The sequence below is a fragment of the Cololabis saira genome, chromosome 16 (genome assembly GCF_033807715.1).
Source record: "Cololabis saira isolate AMF1-May2022 chromosome 16, fColSai1.1, whole genome shotgun sequence".
In the NCBI taxonomy this organism is placed as follows: Eukaryota; Metazoa; Chordata; class Actinopteri; order Beloniformes; family Belonidae; genus Cololabis; species Cololabis saira.
Window position 1 is genome coordinate 40,660,082 of NC_084602.1, and position 20,755 is coordinate 40,680,836.

General features: G+C 41.3%; 1 protein-coding gene across 2 annotated transcripts; it reads right to left on the reverse strand.

Annotated features, from left to right (window-relative positions):
* Window positions 1-551: 551 nt before the first annotated feature.
* On the reverse strand, window positions 552-15,779 carry osr1 (odd-skipped related transcription factor 1). 2 transcript variants are annotated; one of them, XM_061743546.1, is made up of 3 exons: window positions 15,433-15,779; window positions 3,059-3,772; window positions 552-1,023 (listed from the first exon to the last, which is right to left on the reverse strand). In XM_061743546.1, the coding sequence occupies exons 2-3, from the start codon at window positions 3,730-3,732 to the stop codon at window positions 891-893; spliced, it is 807 nt and encodes a 268-aa protein (XP_061599530.1). In that variant the 5' UTR covers window positions 3,733-3,772; window positions 15,433-15,779; the 3' UTR covers window positions 552-890. The 2 variants fall into 2 exon arrangements, with proteins under 2 accessions (XP_061599530.1, XP_061599529.1); XM_061743545.1 differs by having other exon boundaries at window positions 3,059-3,776.
* Window positions 15,780-20,755: the final 4,976 nt, after the last annotated feature.

Sequence of the window (20,755 nt, forward strand, 5' to 3'; positions counted from 1 at the left end):
ATTGTAAATAAATATAAAACAGTATAACTATAAAGTATATTATCAAAAACATTCTAGGATGTGAAACGTCAATTTTATATTTGGTCTTATTTATGTTTTTGTCTTCTTTATGCATTGTTTTCATGAAGATAAAGATAAAAGGCGTAGAAGCTTCGGCTTCAGCTGCAGCTTTTCAGCAAAAGCAACGTTTATTTTACTTCCTTCATGTTTTGTTTTGTAAAAATGGCTTAACTTGTACAAGGCTTAAGACCGAAATAAAGACTATTCATTCATTCGAAAAAACCCGAAAATAAACCTGAAAAAACCCGACAATAAACCCGAAAAAACCCGACAATAAACCCGAAACACACTCGAAAATAAACCAGAAAAAACCCGACAATAAACCCGAAAAAACCTGAAACACACCCGAAAATAAACCCGAAAAAACATTCATTCATTCATTCATTCATTCATTCATTCATTCATTCATTCATTCATTCATTCATTCAAAATGATGACTAAAACCGCCCAGCTTCTTACAGTAAAATATTTTATTTGACAATGATTATTCATTTTGAAAATAAGTTTAAGAAATCCAGTGATATATGTCAATAATTAATAATCAGGTTAAAGTGCAAAAATACATTTTGATATGATGCATCTGTACAAAAATAACATTGTGATATTAAAAAAAGGAGGGAAAGTGTGTCGCTAACATGGCTTTGATCAGAAAATACGAAGCGTAAAAGAATCGTCTCTTTGGATTTGAAGCTCCTGAAGGAAAAACGGCCGCCGCCGGTTCTGTTTAAGGTCCGGTGTTTGCGTTAAACCTCAACGAGGTCGCAGAGGCTCGGAGGCTGAGATGAAGTCCAGGGGGTCCCGGTCTGGTCTCCTCCCGGTCCCGGGCCGGGTCACTTGCCCTTGGCGGGCTTGAGTTCTTTGACCTGCATGTGTAGCGTCTTGTGCACCGCCAGCGTCCGGGACTGGCAGAATCCCTTCCCACACTCCTGGCACTTGAAGGGTTTCTCTTTGGAGTGGATGTACCTGCGGGGACACGGCAGAGGTTAGCGACGGCTCACATACCGACCAATCAGAAGAAGGGGCGGGGCTAATTTGCACCAATTATGTTCAAGGACTCAAGACCGAGTCCGATGACACGACCCACGAGTCTTTATGTCAAACCATTCAAAAGTTATGGCAGAGAATAGAACCTAACCAATCAGCTACTAGTATCACTTCCTGTTTAACGTTGAAGTTTGACGCAGTGCCACGGCCACGCCATTTCAAGAAAACTAACGATTTTGATAATTTTTCATCGTTAACGTCTTTTGTGTCTCCTGATTGAGTTTTATGTGGAACAGACGATCCTGCTAGGAGGAGTTCGTTAAAGTACGACTTGCCAAAATGACACGATTAATTCAAAATGGACGATTTCCTGTTGGGTTTCGGCCATGGTGCCAAGAGACTTTTCTTTTTTTTTTTTTTTTTTAAAGATTCTTTTGGGCTCTAGTGGCCCGTTATTCAAGCTGCAGATATGAAAGGGGTAAAGAGAGAGAGATCGGGGATGACATGCAGCAAAGGTGCGCAGGCCGGGATTCGAACCTGCGACCCCTGCAGGAGGACTGTAGCCTCAGTATATGAGCCGCTGCTTAACCCACTGCACCACCGAGCGGCCCCCAAGAGACTTTTCTTTAAGTTGCGACATGATACAGGTGTGTACCGATTTTCGTGCATGTACATCAAACCGTATTGTGGGGCTTGAGGCACAAGCCCCTGGCGTTTCCTACTTCCACGTGGTTGGCATGGCAACCTCCAAACAAACCCGGTAACCTCGCCGCTAACAGAGGTCACAATGGCTACGTCTTAAATGCCGTACTAAACAGTATATACTAAAATAGTATACTTAAGTTCGGCACACTTTTGAGTAAATATCAGTAGTGTGCATTCATTCGGACGTACTACTCAGAACCACACGGCACTTCCTGCCGTTGGGAGGGGGAGCTGTTACCATGGTAACAGCAGCACTTCCTGCGTTCAGATTCACGTCAAACGACAAAACTGAGCTAATGCTAGCAGCAGCAACGACGCTATTAATCAGATAAGTTTAAAGTTTGAATAAATAAAATAAAATGTCACGCGTTAGCCTCCATTTTTGTTGGTTGCTAAGTATCTGCGTAACACTTAGCAACCAAACACCGCTGCATTGGGGGAAGTTTCTGTTTAGCTAGTGTCCATCAATCCACACTAATACATTTATCCAGAATGAGTATGGATAGTACATACTACTGAGTACGTACTTATGTTTTGGATGCAGTAAAAAAGTGTTTTTGCTGCTCAATAGGGTGGAAGTGGGGAATTTCGGACGCAGCCCAGGTCACTGACTACGTTTCCATCAGTCAAAATTTGGGTTATTGCTAATATTCCGGTTACTGAAACATTCCGTTTACATGGTAATTAATCATTTAGGATATCTGGATCAAAACAGCGACACACGGAGAACGTCATGACGCAATTCCCGTCATTTCACTTCTTCGGAGCTTGATCTGGTTTGGCGTTCCTACAAATCCTGCTTCGCGCAACTTTTCTCTCACCTTCTTATAAATCTTCTATCCCGGTACTTTCTACCGTCTACAAATGCAGAAATGTTCATATCCTTCATTACATTTATGAAGTGATTAGTCTCCTCCTGGTCTTGGTTTCTCCGTGTTTAGAAGAACTTCCTGGACTCAAAAGACCAGGATTCCTTGTGAACAGAGCATGTGCAGAAAACAGATTCCTGTTCCGTTTGATGGGGATATTCTGTTTGGTGTTTACATGACCCAATATTTGGGTTTTAAAAGGAGTAACCCAGGGCTCATATTTGGGATTTTAAAAACTCGAATATGAGCAAATTCTGGTTATTCACAGGGGTTATTGGTGTTTACATGACCGTGCAAAACCGGATTATTGCTAATATTCTGGTTTTAAAAGGGTTATTGACTCTATGGAAACGCAGTCACAGACGTGGTGCCAAACCGCGGTAAACAGGACGGGTTGTGGATGAAAGGATGAAAGTTTAGAGTCGGGTCCGGGTCCTCACCTGTGGTCCCGCAGGTGGTCCTGCCGTCTGAAGGCCTTGTGGCAGATGTCGCAGGTGTACGGCCGCTCGTCCGTGTGCGTCCTCTCGTGGATCAGGAGGTTATAGGACTTGGTGAAGTGGCGGCCGCAGAACTTGCAGACGAACTCCTTCTTGGTCTTGGAGGGCAGCCGTCCGCGGCCGGACTTCCTCTCCGGCGACGCCAGCTTGGAGACGTCGAGCAGGCAGCCCAGGCCGGAGGTTTGATGCTGGGCCGAGGCCTGGGCCGCCGCCGCGGCGACGCCCGACATGCTCAGGTCCTCCACCTTCACGTGGTCCTCCTGCGTCGCCGCCGCCGCCAGGTTGGCAAAGTCAAAGCGCGGCTTGCTCTTGGAGCCCGGCAGCGACTCCAGCTTGGGCTGCAGCAGGTGCGGGAAGATGGGGAAGGAGGCCATGGAGAAGTGCGGCGGCAGCTTGGAGAGCGTGCAGCGCGGCAGCGCCGCCGCCGCCGCGGGCTGGTAGCCCAGCGTCCACTGGTGCAGGTGGATGGCGTGCAGGGCGCTGAAGCTGTAGATGCCGTGGAAGTGGTCGGCCGCCGGCAGCTGCAGCCCCGCGGAGCTCTGCACCAGCGAGCAGTTAGCCGCTAGCTGCAGCGACGGGTGCAGCGGCACCGGCGCCGCCAGAGTCTTGCTGCCCATGGCGGCGACGATGGCGGCCGAGACGCTGAGCCCGGCCGGGCTTTCTGGGGGGAGACGGAACAGAACCGGAGGAAAAGTTAGACGCTTTAGAGTAAAACAGTAAAACAATAAAACCAGACGACTAGCTCATCTGTCGGCGTTTACGTAAATCACGCACTCAGAATCACGTAAAAAAAAAAAACTGAGCTAATGCTAGTCGCTAACCGCTAGCAGCAGCACCAACACTATTTCTGGGATAAGTTTAAAGTTTATATAAATAAAAAATATAAATAAAAAATAAATAAAACGTCACACGTTCAGAATCATGTAAAAAAAAACGTTTAAAAAAAAAAAGTCAAACGACAAAACTGAGCTAATGCTAGCCACTAACCGCTAGCAGCAGTACCAACGCTATTACTCAGATAAGTTTAAATAAATATAATAAAACGTCACACGTTCAGAATCACGTCAAAGAAATCAGGTTTACAAAAAAGAAAAAAAAGAATCATCAAATGTCAAAACTGAGCTAATGCTATCAGCTAGAAGCAGCAACAACGCTATTACTCAATTAAGTTTAAATAAATACAATAAAACGTCACGCGTTCAGAATCACGTCAAACAATAAAACTTTTGCTAATGCTATCAGCTAGAAGCAGCAACAACTCTATTTCTCGGATAAGTTTAAAGTTTAAATAAATAAAATAAAACGCCACACATTCAGAATCACGTCAAACAATAAAACTGAGCTAATGCTAGCAGCTAGCAGCTATCTCTAGCAGCAGCAACAATGCCAAAGCTTGGATAAGTTTAAAGTTTAAACTTCTGTGGAGTTTCATTCATATCCAGTCAGACATCAGGATCATACCATTTACTCGTTGTTTACTGACGCAATAAATACAACATTCAGAATTGTTACGAATTAGCAATGCTAACAGCGACTAGCAGCAGCTGCTAAAGGCAACAAAAGTAAACACTCGGCTAGTTTTACGGTTTATTTCGTTGTAGTGTCGTGTTTTGTCACTCAATGCGTTGCTAAAAAGCTCGTACTGTGTCATGAATTAGCACTGCTACCGGTAGCCGCTCCAGGTAGCTCTCCAGCAGGGCTGCTGCTAGCCCCAGCTATAAAATAGATTAAACTTTATTGATCCCCCAGAGGAGAAATTTACTTGTGCAGCAGCAAAGTGCGAAGACCCTAATGTAGGAATTTTTCTCGTTTTTGTTTTTCTCGTTCTCGTTTTTCTTCCGATGAAATTAGGTCTTTTTTCCCCCTAAACGTGTCCCAAAAGTCACCAAACTTTGCACCAAGCCAGGCCTGGTGATAAATGTGATATTTAATGGTTTGCATTAATGGGCGTGGCCTAACGGCTCAACAGCGCCCCCTAGAAAACTTTGTGCCTCAAGCCCCACAATACGGTTTGAGGTACATGCACGAAAATCGGTACACACCTGTATCATGTCGCGACTTAAAGAAAAGTCTCTTGGCGCCATGGCCCAAACCCAACAGGAAGTCGGCCATTTTGAATTAATCGTGTCACTTTGGAGCAATATATGCCATTCCTTCGAGAGTTAATTCAGCCCGAACCGTAACGTGCACCCAGGTGTGTTATACATCAAAACGTGCGTCTCCATCCTGCGACGATGCACATTACTTTTCTCAGTCAAAAGTGTTACCGTGGCAACGCTAGACGCCAAAAAGCGCGCCCACCCTTCATCTGATTGGTCCATATTTGATAGTTCCTACTTTCTGACATAACTTTTGAATGGTTTGACATAAAGACTCGTGGGTGGTGTCATCGGACTCGGTTTTGAGTCCTTGAACATAATTGGTGCAAATTAGCCCCGCCACTTCTTCTGATTTGTTGATATTAGATAGTTCAGTTTTTCTGACATAACTTTTGAATGGTTTAACAAACAGACTCGTGGTGTGAAGGAAAACACCTCGAGTTGACGACTTTTCTCCGCAATTAATCACTCAATGTTTTGAATCGCTTGACAGCACTAATAAAACTAAACGTCTTTAAAGAGATTTAATTAGTTTGAACAGGAGCCGAATCAGGAAGGACTGGATGTTGAAGTGTGTGTGTGTGTGTGTGTGTGTGCGTGCGTGCGTGCGTGCGTGCGTGCGTGCGTGCGTGCGTGCGTGCGTGCGTGCGTGCGTGCGTGCGTGCGTGCGTGCGTGCGTGCGTGCGTGCGTGCGTGCGTGCGTGCGTGCGTGCGTGCGTGCGTGCGTGCGTGCGTGCGTGCGTGCGTGCGTGCGTGCGTGCGTGCGTGCGTGCGTGCGTGCGTGCGTGCGTGCGTGCGTGCGTGCGTGCGTGTGTGTGTGTGTTGCCCGGGGCGTCTAGGCCTCAACGACAGACTGACATTCAGCCGCAGGATAAAAACCTGCCAGCAGCTAAATCAGGTTGGTTTAGGTGGAACAACAATAGACAATAACGGATCTTTGTCTGCGGGTGAATCTGACGGTGACGACGGTGACAGGTCGCGGGCCTGAACCCGCCGCCAACGCCGGAGCATGTACGAAAAGAGACCTGGACCTGGACCAGGGTTATAATAGTTTTGAATTTTTCATTTTAGTTTAGTTTTATTTCGTTTTGACTTTTTCTCCTTCAATTCAGTTAGTTTTAATTTGTTTTTAGTTTGGGTTTGCTAGTTTTTATATTTTCAAAAATGCTTAGTTTTAGTTGAGTTTTTATTAGTTTTAGTTTTAGTTTTGACATCACGGACCGTGAGGCGTTCAGGTGCCGTAGCTGCCAGTTGGAGATAAACGGCCAGAGCAGAATAAATTGATCATATTGACAGGGACGAAAACGGAGGAAATTATATCTATAATTTCGGTTCGTTGTAGTTAGTTTTCTAAAAACGCAATATAGTTTCAGTTAGTTATCGTTTTTGTCTTTTAATTTTCGTTTTTATTTAGTTCAGTTAACGAAATTGTTTTTTCAATTTTAGTTTTCGTTATTTCGTTAGTTTTCGTGAACGATAATAACTCTGACCTGGACCTTGATCAGGACCTGCTCCTTCACCTCTGTTATTAGTTCGTTCTCTTTAGTCAGATTTATACGGAGCCCGTAAAGGGACACAGATTTTTCTTATATATATATATACAATGAGTTTTATGCACGTGCGTGAAACCTTTACGCGCGTGTGGGGCTAGAACAGTCTCATAATTCACAAATGCACAGGATAATTCACACGTGCGTAGGACAAGATATACAAATGTATTTTTGATGCACACACAAATATAACCTGATTTACAAACGTTTTTTTGTCTGTGAGCTGCGCTGGATTTGTGTGTGACTTTTGAGACTCCCCTGACGTGACTCGATCCACAAATACGTTTTTTTTAACACAGAAGGATCTTCCTTTGTTTCAGCCAATCATAAGAACGCAGCTCAAACAGCAGGTGACTCCGCCCCTTTAATCTGATTGGTTTACGAGTAAATCGTCCCCCACATGGACATCTGAAAGTCACACACAAATCCACAAATATTTGTGTAGCATCAAAAATACATTTGTGTATCTTGTCCTACGCACGTGTGAATTATCCTGTGCATTTGTGAATTATGAGACTGTTCTAGCTCCATACGCGCGCATGTAAAACCTTTAAGTGAGCACGTAAAGTTGTTCACGTGAGCACGTAAAACGTTTATGCACTCACTAAAAAGTTTCACGCGCTCTCGTAAAACTTCTAAGTGAGCGCCTAAAAGTTGTTTTACGTGCGCGCGTGAAACTTTTACGGTCACTAGAAGTTTTACGAGCACGTAAAGTCATTTCCATCATAAACAGAGCAGGAACTGGATGGTTCCAGTTCCAGAAAAACTCCCATGTACTGGTTTTTACGCTCACGTAAAACTTCTAGTGAGCGTAAAAGTTTCACGCATGTATTACCTTTACGCGCTAACGTAGAACAACTTTTAGGCGCTCACGTAAAGGTTTAAGGCACGCGCGTAAAACTCATTATATATATATATATATATAAAAAATCCTTGTCCCTTTAGGGCTCCGTAGATTTAAGAAAGAAAAATAAAAAGAATAATTTGTTTGTTTTTATATTCAAAACCTCACAACTGTGTTTCATCTGAAAAAGACAAATAAAAGCTCAGAAATATAAATATTTATGAAGAAAAAAGGAACTAAGAATAAAAAAAGGTTTACTTTTCATTACAGTTAGAAAACCTTTCACTTTTAGCCATTTTTATAAAACTTGTGTCACAGATACGTTATTATCTTATGATGTTTCAACTATTCTGAAGCCGTTCTTCTTTCACAATAAAAGCCCTAAGAACAACACGAGGATTCAGTTCAATCAGAGTTTTACCAGAAGTTTAACAGGAGTTTGTTTCATCAGTTTGGATTTCTGTTTCAGGGAGTGTTTGATTACTTTTAGTTAGTATCATGTAGTTCTAGTGGTTTCCTTTAACCGGCCCCGTACCACAGGTTTATTTGTTTAGCACAATTCAACAAGAAGGAGATTCAAACTGCTTTACAGAGAAATTAAAACATCACTCCAATGTAGAAAACAAAAAGCAGGATTTAGACTAAAGGAAAAAGAACAATGGATGAAATCAGTAGTTAAAACATGATCAAGTTTCTAAAGTAAAGTTTCAAAGTAAAACTGCAGGTTTGGATCTTTAAACAAAGAAATAAACAGAGTTTTTTGGTCCTGGACCGTCCAGAACTTTATAGACCGGCTGGATGGGCTGCAGTTGTTTAACGGATCTTTTAAGGTGGATGTAAATATGCTGTTACAATAATCAAGCTACTAAAGATAAATCCTGGACTAGAGTCTGTAATAAACACTAGTATATACCTGCGTGTCGTCTGCATAGCTACGGTCGTTTATATTATTGTTCTTTATAATCTGTGCCAGTGGCAGCTTGTAGATGTTAAACAGAAGAAGTCCCAGGATGGAGCCTTGGGGAACTCCACATGTGATTCTGCTCAGATTTAAAGTTAAATTACTTCCTGTTCTCTGAGTCTGTTCTGAACCAGTTTAGTCCAGGTCCAGAAAGACCCGTCCAGATCTCAAGTTTCAGTCAAATATTGAGATCGACTGGATCAAATGCAGATCTGAGATCCAGTAAAACTGAGACCGACATGTTTCCACATCTGGATTCAGACTTACGTCATTAAAGACGTTGGTCAGACGTTTCAGAGCTTTGGTTCAGTTTAAAACCTGACTGGAAGCATCTGTTGTTCTGGGTTAAAAAGTTATTTCGATGTTGAAAAACTGATGTTTGACACTAAGGACACGTTCCCACCAGGACCAGGTCTGACTCCAGATCAGAACCAGGAATTCAGCTGAGGTCAGACGTCCTCCCGGTCTTTAGTGCTAACGGGTTGAAACTGTTGTGGAGTTAGAACTAGGGCTGCAACGATTCGTCCACGTTGTCGACAAAAATCGATAATCAAAATTGTCGACAATGAATTCCATTGTCCACAATTGTCGCCAGACGTGTTTTTCCAACGGAGTGAGGCGTCTCACTTCATACAATCTCTGCAGAGAGTCGTGCAGCACGATAGCGTCTCAGCAGCTGCATGTAACAAAACTTCAAAAGTTTGGGAGCATTTTAGCCTCAATACGGTGAATAAAAAGATTAATTGAAAGGTTTGCAAAGCCAAACTTGCTTATCACGGGAGCACGTTGGTAATGCACGAGCATTTGAAGAGAAAGCACGTCGGACAGTTGAACGAAACGGACTTACCTTGGTAAGATATTAAGCGTATTTTGGCTTTAAAAGAGCTTTAACGTTATGCCTGACAAAAGTATCTTAAATGAAATGCATGCAGCCCGAAGAAGTTGAATCAAATTCATTGAAGTGCCATCTTTCTTGTGTTTATTATCATTTGCCACATAATTAAAGCAACCTCATACTAGATTTAAGAATAAAATACTAATTATCCGATTAGTCGACTAATCGTTTCAATAGTCGGTGACTAGTCGACTATTAAAATAGCTGTTAGTTGCAGCCCTAGTTAGAACTGATTCTGGGTGGACCCGGTTCAGGTGTCGGACCTGTAACGTCTTAATTCTCACGTCTGCAACGCCGTCAACGACACAGAGGTGCGACGGTGAAACCTTTCCCCCCGTCGTTCTCACGCTATAACAGTTCCTCCATCAGCGAGGAGGATTCTGACCAGCTGAAGCTCATTTTACTGGACGGGTCTTCATCATCTTCATCATCTTCTTCTTCATCATCACCACCACCATCATCATCATCAGCATGGACTTTTGCTTCTGTTGATGTTAGAAAGTCTCTCTTCTTATCCAAGAAAGTGCTTCCTGTCCAGGACCTCGTGCAGGAACGGCGGTATATTTTCTTTGAGAATCTGTTTATTTATTTGTTTATTTGTAAGGATCCCCATTAGCTATGCCCTTAAACACAGCTATTCTTACTGGGGTCCACATTAAAAAACAATACAGTTAAAAACAAAACATTGGGGACAAATAAAGTGTTTTGAATTGAATTGAATTGAAAGAAAACAAAATAACACGACAAACCTACATGAAACAAAATCCAACATCTACCGGTGAAAAAACGGCGTCACGAGAGTGACATTGTAATACATAATATTATATATATATATATATATATATATATATATATATATATATGTATATATATATATATATATATATATATATATATATATATATATATATATATATATATATATATATATATATACCTGTGTGTCATCTGCATAGCTATGGTAGTTAGTGCCACGGCTGCGCCAAGAGGCATTCCTCCTCCATAGCTATGCCATAGTAATGGAGGAGGAGATAACAATAGTGCCTCTGGCTGCGCCAGTTTATTTTTCATTTTCCGGCCAGATTTCGGTTTGCTACTCCTCCTACAGATTTCGCAAGACCCAGGCGAATCATATATCAAAACGTGCGTCTCGATCGGGAATAGTGTGCTATGACTTTTGGTGTTGAAATTCCCATTTTTCCCAAAGTTATTCCCAAAAAACAGGACAAAAAAACCCATTCAAAGCGGATGGGAAAAAGTTTTTTAAAAAGCCAAAATTCACCTTTTTTCTGAGTCACCTAACTTTCTCACACCTGCACGTAGAAATGTCATTCAAACTTCAAAATGGAGGAAAACTTCACTTCTCTCCAAAACACCAAACAGGTCTTTACTAAGATGTAAACTTTTCAAGATATGAGCGCTCAAGCGAGGACTGGAAATCACTTTTTTGTCAAATCTAGAGTGCGGGTGTCAGTTTCTAGAGTGCGAGAAACAGTAAAAAAATAAGCTGAATTTTTATTTGTAACTCGAGCTCACGGCCAAACCGTAAAAGCCAGACAAATAATTTTTTGTCAGAATGTAGACATAGGGTTTGGGATTCATAAAATGTGACTTTGACAGGCGGGGTATGCACAACATTTAAATGGGGGGGAGGGGATAAAGCGGCGCGAATACCTCCCTTGGTCTCCATTGACTGTAATGTAATCAAAAGTTTTCTTCAAAAGAATCTCACTCTGTCTTTGCACTGAGCTTACTCACACATTTTAAGGAATATCAGAATAAAATTAAGATTGTCAGAATCTGCCGGGCTCTGTGTCTCTCACGAAGTCTTTTCTGCTAAGAGCTACGTTTTTTCTCACAAATCGGAGTGATTTGAGAACTTGTCAGAATCCAAAATCTGGGTTTTTCTCACAGCCAAACCGGAAGGTTCTGAAGAGAGGTTCTTGTTGCCGGGGCAACCAGAGCTCAGCTGCTGACTCATTCAGCCAGAACTGGTCACATGACTCAGTCACTAAAGTCTTCATATACTTTAACCTGTAAAAAGGAGAAATCTGACCCCTGACCTTTTGACCTTAACCGATTATTATTGTTATTATTATTATTATTATATATATATATTTTATATATATATTAAATACCCCCCCTTGGACTCGGTATTGAGTCCTTGACCATAATTGGTGCAAATTAGCCCTGCCCCTTCTTCTGATTGGTCGATATGTAATAGTCCGATAACTTTTACATGGTTTGACATACAGAGTCGCGTGTTGGGTCCTCAGACTTAGTTTTGAGTCCTTCACCTTTATTGCTGAAAAATGCAGAAATGTACACAAATGGGCAGCAGCCCGCCGTGGCACTCTCAAAATTTCTGCGAGGAAATTGTCTAGTTTATATTGTTCTTTATAATCTGTGCCAGTGAGAGCATGCAGATGTTTAACAGAAGAGTTCCCACGATCAAATACTGATATACTTTCATCAGTTTTCAGCGCTTCCTGTTTCTTTTTTATTTCTTTTTTTAGCAGTTTAGATGTTTACAGACAGATAACTGATAAACAGAGGAACATCTGATGTTATCTTATCTTTTGTGTTTTTATGTAATTAAACACTTCAGATATTCGGCTTCCTGCAGTATTTGTTTGCAGCTCTGACGGAGGAGCCGGTTCTTGTTTTTAAGAAACAGAGTTTTCCCTCCTGATGAAGGAGGTAAAGAGCCGTGAGGGCGGGGGCCACTGACCCTCGAGCCCCGGTGAAGGTCGGGGCCCCCCCGTCCCCCACGGCCCCCCGGCCCCCCGCTGTCTCCTCCCTCTGATCACCTGGCAGAAGTAATTGACTTTCAGGCAGGAGGTCATTAGAGGAGAAAGAGGAGAGAGAAGAGCTCCTTAACCCTTCGAGGTTCAGCAGGGCTGGAGTTCTGTCGGTTTGTGCTGCCCTATCAAAAAATGCTACCTAATGGTTTTCTAACTTTACAGAGCTACAATTTTACTGTTTTACTCCCTAAACCACTTCCTTGTCTCTTACCAGGCCGTCATTGTAAATAAGAATGTTATTAATGACCTGCTGGTTAAATAAAGGCCAATGACTGAATGAATATCAAATAAAGCCATAGAATTGTTGTTTTTTCTCATTATTGTATAATGTTCACAAAGTGTAATGTAATTCATGTCATGGGTCGTTTATTTTGAAGGATCAAATACTCAACATCCCATATTATCCATTTTACATCGTGCAAGAAATGATGGACGTGGAAATCAAACTTTGAAAATTGACTGTGCAGAACCACAGAGTAGCAGTTCTCGGCAGGTAGCAAGGATGGACAGAAACACCGGCGGCCCCCGGGCCCTCAACTCCCCCCGGGGGAAACAGAAGCAGAACGACCTCAGAGTCGGAGGTGAACTTGTCAGAAAGCTGATGAAAGCAGCAAATAACGAGCTTAACGTTGGTTCCCCGTGGTGCTGAAGCTGAAGGAGCTGAAGGAGCTGAAGGAACCGGACGAGACGAAGGGATGAACCTGAAAGGTTACGGCATCTAATACCTATTTCAATCAGGCTTTGAATGTCTTAAAAACAAGCTTTTGATTGTTTTTGCTAAATTCAGAGATCCTGGTCTGAGGAAGATTCCTGCAGGACGGAACGAGCAGTAACCACCAGTAACCACCAGGAACCCTGCAGAACCCTGCAGAACTGCAGCCTGTCTGGTGCCGACCCCTGGTCTGGTCCAGGGCCGGTCTGGAGGTCCAGGGTGGGACCTCGACCCTCTGGACCCCCGACAACCAGCTGATTTATAAAAGCTGAAACATCTCGGTTCATATCTGGAGAACCAACGATCCTGCAGGAAGCAACGCCGGGACGTTCCGGTTCCACACGTTTGTCCAGTGTTCTGTCGGTCCACGCTACCCGTCCAGATCTGCTACTTTGTGGTTCTACAGCCGGTTTTCAAAGTTTGATTGTGGCCCATCATTTCTTGCATCCCATCAGTCCACGCTGCTGTTAACGTGTGAGCATCCTGAAAATCCCTAGGAAGATGTATATTTATATTTATATATACAAGCCAGCAGAGATCATTCTAGATGCTTCCCGTGTCCTGAATGCATTAAGTGACGGGAGCATTATTTGATAGGATGTTACTGGACTATCAGATTATGCTACCCCTGAAATATTGATTTAAATGGGATAATATGGGATGTTGAGTATTTGATCCTTCAAAATAAACTACCCATCACATGAATTACATTAAACTTTGTGAACATTATACGATAAAGAGAAAAAAAAAAAACCTAATTCTATGGCTTTATTTGATATTCATTCAGTCATTGGCCTTTATTTAACCAGCAGGTCATTAAGAACATTCTTATTTACAATAACGGCCTGGCAAGAGACAAGGAAGTGGTTTAGGGAGAAAAACACAGTAAAGTTGTAGATCTACAAAGGTGGAAAACCATTAGGTAGCATTTTTTGATATAGGGTAAAAATCGATAGATAGCTGTCGGTTTATGCAGCGGTAGCATTTTTTGACAAAAGCAGCAGAAATCGACAGAACACCAGTTTCTCAAAGTTCCGGTTCCACAACCAGACGCACAAATCCACTCCTGATCTGTCAGAGGAGGAAGCTTTAACTCCCAGAAACAGCTGGAGGTCTGAGAGAGTCAGGTCTCTCCCTCTTTACTCTCTTACTCTCTTTCTCTCCCTCTTTCCTCCAGAAAAAGCAACACAAAAGTCTAACTTTATGGAATATGGGTGGAAATGTGGCACCAAGAACCGACCTGAACCGAAACCCCCTCTCCCCCGTCCACTCTACGTTACATTAACATAAAGACTCCAGTCCTGACCTGATGTGTTACATTAACATCAGGTCAACTTTACACAGACTCTTATCCGGCACTTTAAAACCTCCTGTTGTACATTTTCTCTTTCCACATTTATATATTTGATCTTTGTCCTGCACCAATCACCACAACTAATCCCCTGTGTGTGTTTAACCAACTTGGCATTAAACTTTCTGATTCAGCCCTCCAGCTCAGTTGACTGTCAGGCGCGTCCCCGCGTCCCGCCGCGGCCGCGCGCAAAGTCACACGTCCCCTAGACCCGCTAATGAAGCCTAACCTAATTAAACCTAGTTAAACCTAATTAAAGCTAATTACGGTCCGTTTAGCGGAGCTGCGTGATGAGCAGGAGGAGGAGGAAGAGGGGGTGTCTGTGTCTGCAGATGTTTATTCTCAGCCCGCAGCGGCTGAGAATAAACGGACGGACCGCGTAAAAGTCCCGGTGGGTCCAGTCAGTGGAGATATTTAAGTTACATTAGGTTTAAAATGTGTTTTTCATTCCTTAAAAATGCAAAAAATACGTTTGTTTTTGGAGCCTGAACTGCTGAATCCGAATCCTCCAAAAGTGGGAAAAGAAAGTTCTCCGTCCGACGCAGCTGCGCCAATAAAATCATTAAAAGTCTTTAAAAAATATATATGTATATATTTTTTTATTTAACCTTTATTTAACCAGATAAAAGACCCATTGAGATCATAACCTATTTTACAAGCGTGACCTGGTAGATAACACACAAATAACAGCAATCACTGAATAAACATTAAAATGAGAGCGCAAACTGTTTTAGCGAATAAAGTGCAGTAGTGGTGACTTCAGTAACAGGTAGGAGAAAAAACCCAACAACTTCAGTACTAATTTAAAAACACATGTACTTTAAAAACACAGAAACTGCCGAAAGGATTCTCGTTGTCGGTCTTTTTCAGAAAACAGCGAAAGTTCAGTTCAAATTGGAGGATATTCCAGGGCAGAAGTTGCAGAGAAACTAAAAACTTTTTTCCCCAAATCAGTCCAAACACGAGGAACAGGCATTTAAAAGCATTTTAATAATACAATTAAAGAAAACAAGTTTGTACACCTGCTGCAGAAACTCTACAAAGTTCGGGTTTGGGTTCAACAGGTCTATTGAGTCTGAAGTAAAAGTAAAGGGAACTCACTCGTAACGGAGCTGCGTCCGGAGGTCCGATCCGGGTCCGGGGACGCGGAGCCGGGACCAGGACCAGGGGAACCAGGACCGTGCAGGGGGGCCACGGAACCGGGACCGGTGCGTGGGGAGCGGGGATGGTGCGTCAGTGGTTTGGCCGGAGCGGCTGCATGTTCCTGGCTCGTGTTTTCTGCAGCTCCTGCGTGGATTGGTTGGTGCGCTTTTGCGCTGCGTCTTTGCGCAGCTGCTGTTTTACGCTGCGCTCCTGATCTGCGCTGCTGCTGTTCTGTTCAGCGCTGCGCTCCGGATCTGTTCTCTTCTGCGCGGATCTGTTGCGCGTTTCTGCTCCGCTCCGGCCCCGCCGCCTCTTTTATTGCAGCTGGGACTCCGACACCTACCGGGCCGGCCCACGGCCCGGCCCAGAACCCACGGCCCAGCCCAGAACCCACGGCCCGGCCCAGAACCCACGCAACACTAAAACGCTGCGTGAGGCGGATCAGGTCTATGGAAAACCACCAGCTGCACAAAACGTGATGTGGATCAGGAGTCTGGTGTTGACCCGAAAAGGCAGGTTTATTTGAACAGCACAATCAACACAAGGTGATTCAAACAGTAAATAACAGGCTGTTACTCCGATATCATGATTGATTACTCCTTCTGTATTGGTTATTACTTATTTATTGACTTGTTACTTATTAATATTTACTTTACTCGCCATTTAGCTCTTTAAGTCCCCCCCCTTTTTATTTTTCTCTTTTTCTCCCTCTCATTTCATTTCATTTTCATTCTTCTCTGTATCTGTATTTTCTCTGTATCTTTATTTATTTATTTATTTATTTATTTTAATTCATTATTATTATATATATATATATATATATATATATATATATATATATATATATATATATATATATATATATATACATATATATATATTTTTTTAATTTATTTTTTTATTTTCCCATTTTAATTTTTTTTATTTAGGTTATCTTTTGTTACTTTTCTACGTTGGTTCATCTGTGTGGAGAGTGTGTTCCGTGTTGAAAAGAGGCTGCATATTTCTGTAATGTCCTTTAATTCTTGACCCTTTGAAATCAATAAATATTCTTTATAAAAAGGGCAGTAGAGTCCAGCAGGTCAGTATCTAATTAAACAGTAACGTTTTTAGGCCTGATTTAAAGGAACTGACAGTTCCAAATTAAGAATTCAAATACAAAAGAAATGAAAGATAATAAAACCACAAATAAACATTAATGCTAACATTGCATTAGACCAAAATATATAAACAAAACAAGACCGTAAAGTTGTAGCTGAAGCTTATTGTTAGCAGGGATGCTAATGATCAATGACCTTATCAATCGATTAACGATTAACTGATAAGGCAAGACAAGTTTATTTGTAGCACAATTCAACACACGGTAATTCAAAGTTCTTTACATCAACATTAAAAGCAGCAAAAACTCAATTAAACAGTAAATAACAGATCCAGCGTGACACGGTGGGAAAGACTAACAACCTGACAGGTCCTTTAAATACAAGGAAATAAAACCCACGATGTTGAAACTTATTCAACTACAAACACACCTGTGGAACTTTATTATCTTTTAAATGTGCAGAAAAACCATCCATTGTGCCGACGCTGCACAAATAAACTCGTGTTTAAGCTCCAGGTGAACAGGTGTCTCATAAAGATCCTGGTGTGGGAATTAAAACTTTATCTGTTACAAGGAGTTTAAAAAATGAGCTTTCTTGCACCTGGAACATGCACGTCATTATGTTTTATTTCTTATTATTATATATATTTAAATCCAGAAGCAGAGCAAACATGCTTGTTAAAAACACTGTTATCTAAACTACCAGATTGTGTAATTGGTATTTCTGACATCAGAAGGATTTGGAATAAAAAGAAAAAGGTGAAAAAACGGTTTTGATTTCACAATCAGGAACAAACACAAACTCACAATTCTCAAAAACACTTGTTTATTTACAACGAGAACTTAAGAAACGTGGTTTAAAACACCAACAAGTTTAAATAAGCTGTAAAAAATAGTCTCTTATGGCTGGAATGGCTGGAAAAATTTTTTTTTTAACTAAAACCACTAAAACATTCAATAAAAACTGTTTACTTGCAACCAGAACAAACAAACACAGGAAAATGGTTTCATTAAAATAAGAAGTAATAATGGCAAGAAATGTGAAAAAGGCTAAAATCATTATGTACGACATGTTTACAATAAAAATAAAAGTAGTAGCAGAACTTGATTAGTAATAAAAGCTTTTTACAGGTGAAGTCTTAATATTACACCATTAATGACATAATGGGGTAAATAATGATGATAATCATAATAATAATGATAATAATAGTCCCTAAAATGCAGCTTTTTTAGAACAACGGATGTAAATGTTTTAGAGGACGTGAGTTTTGAACTGAAGGTGTTTTTTACTGGATTTGATGTTTGTAGTTCCGTCTGATGAAACTAAGAGACAGGATCGTTATAAACATGGAAATGTTGTGTTTTTGATTTGTATTGTTTTTAAATGGACGTATTGTGAACGTGAGGGTTTACCGTACATTTATGAGCAGGTTCACACATCCAGAAGCTTCTCAGGATCCATCATTAACGATCTGTAACGATGATCAGCTGATGACTCTTCATTAACGATGATCAGCTGGTTGAGTATTTTATAGTATTTTATGCGTACATTTGTTGCTTTCATAATTTTTCATGATGAAGAACAAATAAAATTCACTCTTTTTACTCGATTAAGGTCAAGGTTCAGTTTTATAATGTAATGCATTTAAAAACAGCCCAGGATGGATGAAAAGTAAAACTATTCCTCATCTGTCCAGGGGTCTAAAATAAATACAGGACTGTCTCAGAAAATTAGAATATTGAGATAAAGTCCTTTATTTTCTTGAATGCAAAAATGTCATACATTCTGGATTCATTACAAATCAACTGAAATATTGCAAGCCTTTTCAAAAAATTTGAATATTCTGGGAATCTTAATCTTAAATTGTAAACCATAATCAATATTAAAATGATAAAAGGCATTGTAGGTAATTGCATTACAGAAAATAAAGAACTTTATCACAATATTCTAATTTTCTGAGACAGTCCTGTAAGTGGAATAATAATAATAATAATAATAATCATAATCATAATAATAATAATATTAATGATGATAATAATAATAATAATAATAATAATAATAATAATAATAATAATAATGATAATAATAATAATAATAATAATAATGATAATGATAATGATAATGATAATAATAATAATAATAATAATAATAATAATAATAATAATAATTATTATTATTATTATTATTATTATAAGTGGATCTCTGCACCAGCAGCAGAAATCCAGGATAAACTCTGCCCTCTAGTGTTGAACCCTCGTCACTTCACCTTCCTCTGGTGTCTGATCCAGAACCTCCTGAGGTTCTGAAGGGGATCAGGATCCAGAACCGGGTCGGTGGGAACTAGAGAACTAAGGTCCGGTCTAGTCCGGTCCGACCCGGTCCTGATCTGAACCAGTGTTGTGTTTCTGACGGTAACCATGGCGATCCATCGGCCCATCCAGCCCTCCGAGCTATAAAACTCTGCATTGAGACATCGTTCCTCTGGAGATTCAGCTAGAGCTGTCTGATCCGAGGCCCGGGACCTCCTGACCAGAACCCCCCCCTCCCCGAGACCAGGCCAGAACCGGGTCACGTGTGGTATCAGAAACCCGTCCAAACTGAACCAGACCTGCTTTGATGAATGTGAAGAAAACCCTCCTCACATCCTGAAACCTCAGAAGGAAACCCGACGGGCCGTCCGAGGCCTCGCCTGAACTTTAGCTAGAGGTCCAGAACCCTGACGAGTCCCGGAGACCAGAACCAGAATCAGACCAGAACCCAGACCAGTCCTGGAGACAAGAAAACTCCAGTTCTTCTGTTTGAACAAGTTGTTTGTACTAAAACTATTCATGATCCTAACACTAGAGGGTCCAGTTATGGTACCGAGTACCGATCAGATACTTCTACCACAAAAATAACTAGGATAAAAATGCAATGAAAAATGCAATGAATTGGAAGACAGGTTTTATTTGCAACAGATAAATTCAATACAAATAAATAAAATTAGTAGAATAACAATTTAAACAAAAAACAATCTTTCTGTGTAAATAAAAAGTCTCCACACTGGCACTGTCTTCACATTTAAGAAAATACCAAACATATACCGTATCAATGAAACATCATATCGCAGCTCGAGTGAGAAGACGGTGAAATCCTTGGTCTTCTCCAGCTGACAGCGGCTGCTCATCCAGCGCTAGATAACGGTCAGAGCCTCCGTTATTTTAACGGCCCAGGAGTCGTCTTTTGCAGAACCTGAGCTAATGTTGCTGTTGTGTTCTTGCAGTAGCATCAGCAAACTCTTTATACTCATCTTTATGATGCGTCTTGAGATGTTTTATCAAGTTGCTGGTATTAAACGACGTATTACACCTTAGCATTAGCACGTAGCTTCAGTCTGTCTTGCTTCTGTCGTCGTCTCTTATTTTGAAATATGTCCACACTGCTGACGTCCTGCTGCATTAATTGTCTTCCCTGAAACGGCGCTGCCAGTCTCACTCATGTATCACTCTCTTCTCACTCACATATCACTCTCTTCTCTCTCATGTATCACTCTCTTCTCACCCATGTATCACTCTCTTCTCACTCACATATCACTCTCTTCTCTCTCATGTATCACTCTCTTCTCACCCATGTATCACTCTCTTCTCACCCATGTATCACTCTCTTCTCACCCATGTATCACTCTCTTCTCACCCATGTATCACTCTCTTCTCACTCACATATCACTCTCTTCTCTCTCATGTATCACTCTCTTCTCACTCATGTATCACTCTCTTCTCACTCATGTATCACTCTCTTCTCTCTCATGTATCACTCTCTTCTCTCTCATGTATCACTCTCTTCTCACTCATGTATCACTCTCTTCTCACTCATGTATCACTCTCTTCTCACTCACGTATCACTCTCTTCTCTCTCATGTATCACTCTCTTCTCTCTCATGTATCACTCTCTTCTCACTCATGTATCACTCTCTTCTCACTCATGTATCACTCTCTTCTCACTCACGTATCACTCTCTTCTCTCTCATGTATCACTCTCTTCTCTCTCATGTATCACTCTCTTCTCACTCATGTATCACTCTCTTCTCTCTCATGTATCACTCTCTTCTCACTCATGTATCACTCTCTTCTCTCTCATGTATCACTCTCTTCTCTCTCATGTATCACTCTCTTCTCACTCATGTATCACTCTCTTCTCACTCA